Here is a 1423-nt window from a genome sequence, read left to right on the forward strand (position 1 = left end):
AGCAGAGTTGCCAGCTGTACTGGATCACCAACCAGCTTAACTGGGTTACCGGATGACTTTGAGCAGCGATATACTAAGTGAATTTAGGATTAAAAGCAACTTTGAAGGGACTGAAAACAAGAAATATATCTGATCTTTCTTGCGGTTGCTGAAGGGATTGGATGTAAGCACCCCAGCTCCAACATGGAGACACTAGAGAAAATTCAGCCAAACAGGCAAGTGATCTTCTTTATTTTGGTGGTGTTCTTAGCTCAGGTTCACCCAGAGCCTATTCGCTATTCTGTGCAGGAAGAAACAGAGAGTGGCTCCTTTGTAGCCCATCTAACCCAGGACCTGGGCTTGGGAGTTGGGGAGCTGGCCGCCAGGTCAGCCAGGGTGGTGTCTGACAATGACAAGCTCAGCTTGCAGCTGGATCGTCAGACTGGAGATTTGCTTCTGAGGGAGAAACTAGATCGGGAGGAGTTATGTGGTCCCGCTGAGCCTTGTATAATGCATTTCCAAGTGTTCCTGGAAACACCTGTGCAATTTTTTGAAGGAGAATTATCAATCGAGGACATAAATGATCACTCCCCAATATTCCCAACAAAGGAAATGCTGTTGAAAATACCGGAAAACAGCCCACCAGGGACTTTGTTTCCACTGACATTGGCTCAAGATCTGGATGTGGGCAGAAATGGTCTTCAAAAATATACCATCAGTCCCAATTCTCATTTTCATGTCCTCACTCGAAATCATAGTGAGGGCAAGAAATACCCAGACTTGATGCAGGACAAAGAGCTGGATAGAGAGGAGCAGGCTGAGTTTAGCTTAACTCTCATGGCACTGGATGGTGGGTCCCCACCCAGGTCTGGCACCATCACCGTGCAAATTCAGGTCATGGATGTCAATGACAATGCCCCTGAATTTGTGCACACCCCATATAAGGTGCAGGTCCTGGAGAACAGTCCACTAGATTCACCAATACTTACTGTGTTAGCTAGGGATATAGATGCTGGAAACTTCGGGAGTGTTTCCTATGGTTTTTTCCAAGCATCAGATGAAATTAAACAAACTTTCTCCATAAATGAAGTCACAGGAGAAATCAGACTGACAAAGAAATTGGATTTTGAACAAACTAAAATTTACCATGTGGAAATTGAGGCTACAGACGGAGGAGGCCTTTCTGGAAAAAGCACTGTAATCATAGAGGTGGTGGATGTAAATGACAACGCCCCTGAACTGGTCATATCTTCACTCACTGACTCCATCCCAGAAAATGCTCCTGAAACGGTAGTCTCTATCTTCCGAATTAGAGACAGGGACTCTGGAGACAATGGGAAGATGACTTGCTTTATTCCAGATAATCTGCCATTCATTTTAAAACCAACTTTCAAGAATTTCTACACCCTGGAAACAGGGAGCACGCTGGACAGAGAAAGTCAGG

General features: G+C 45.1%; 1 protein-coding gene across 1 annotated transcript in view; it reads left to right on the plus strand.

Moving 5' to 3' along the window:
- The window catches only part of LOC101624346 (protocadherin beta-4), a 3665-nt gene continuing 2242 nt past the window's right edge, over window positions 1-1423 (plus strand). Inside the window, exon 1 of the mRNA XM_004686539.2 lies at window positions 1-1417. Within this exon, the coding sequence (XP_004686596.1) occupies window positions 184-1417 (1234 nt within the window). The 5' untranslated portion in view covers window positions 1-183. The remainder of the gene's footprint in view (window positions 1418-1423) is intronic.

This window comes from Condylura cristata, unplaced genomic scaffold (genome assembly GCF_000260355.1).
Source record: "Condylura cristata isolate star-nosed mole 26May11 unplaced genomic scaffold, ConCri1.0 scaffold00021, whole genome shotgun sequence".
Lineage (NCBI taxonomy): Eukaryota > Metazoa > Chordata > Mammalia > Eulipotyphla > Talpidae > Condylura > Condylura cristata.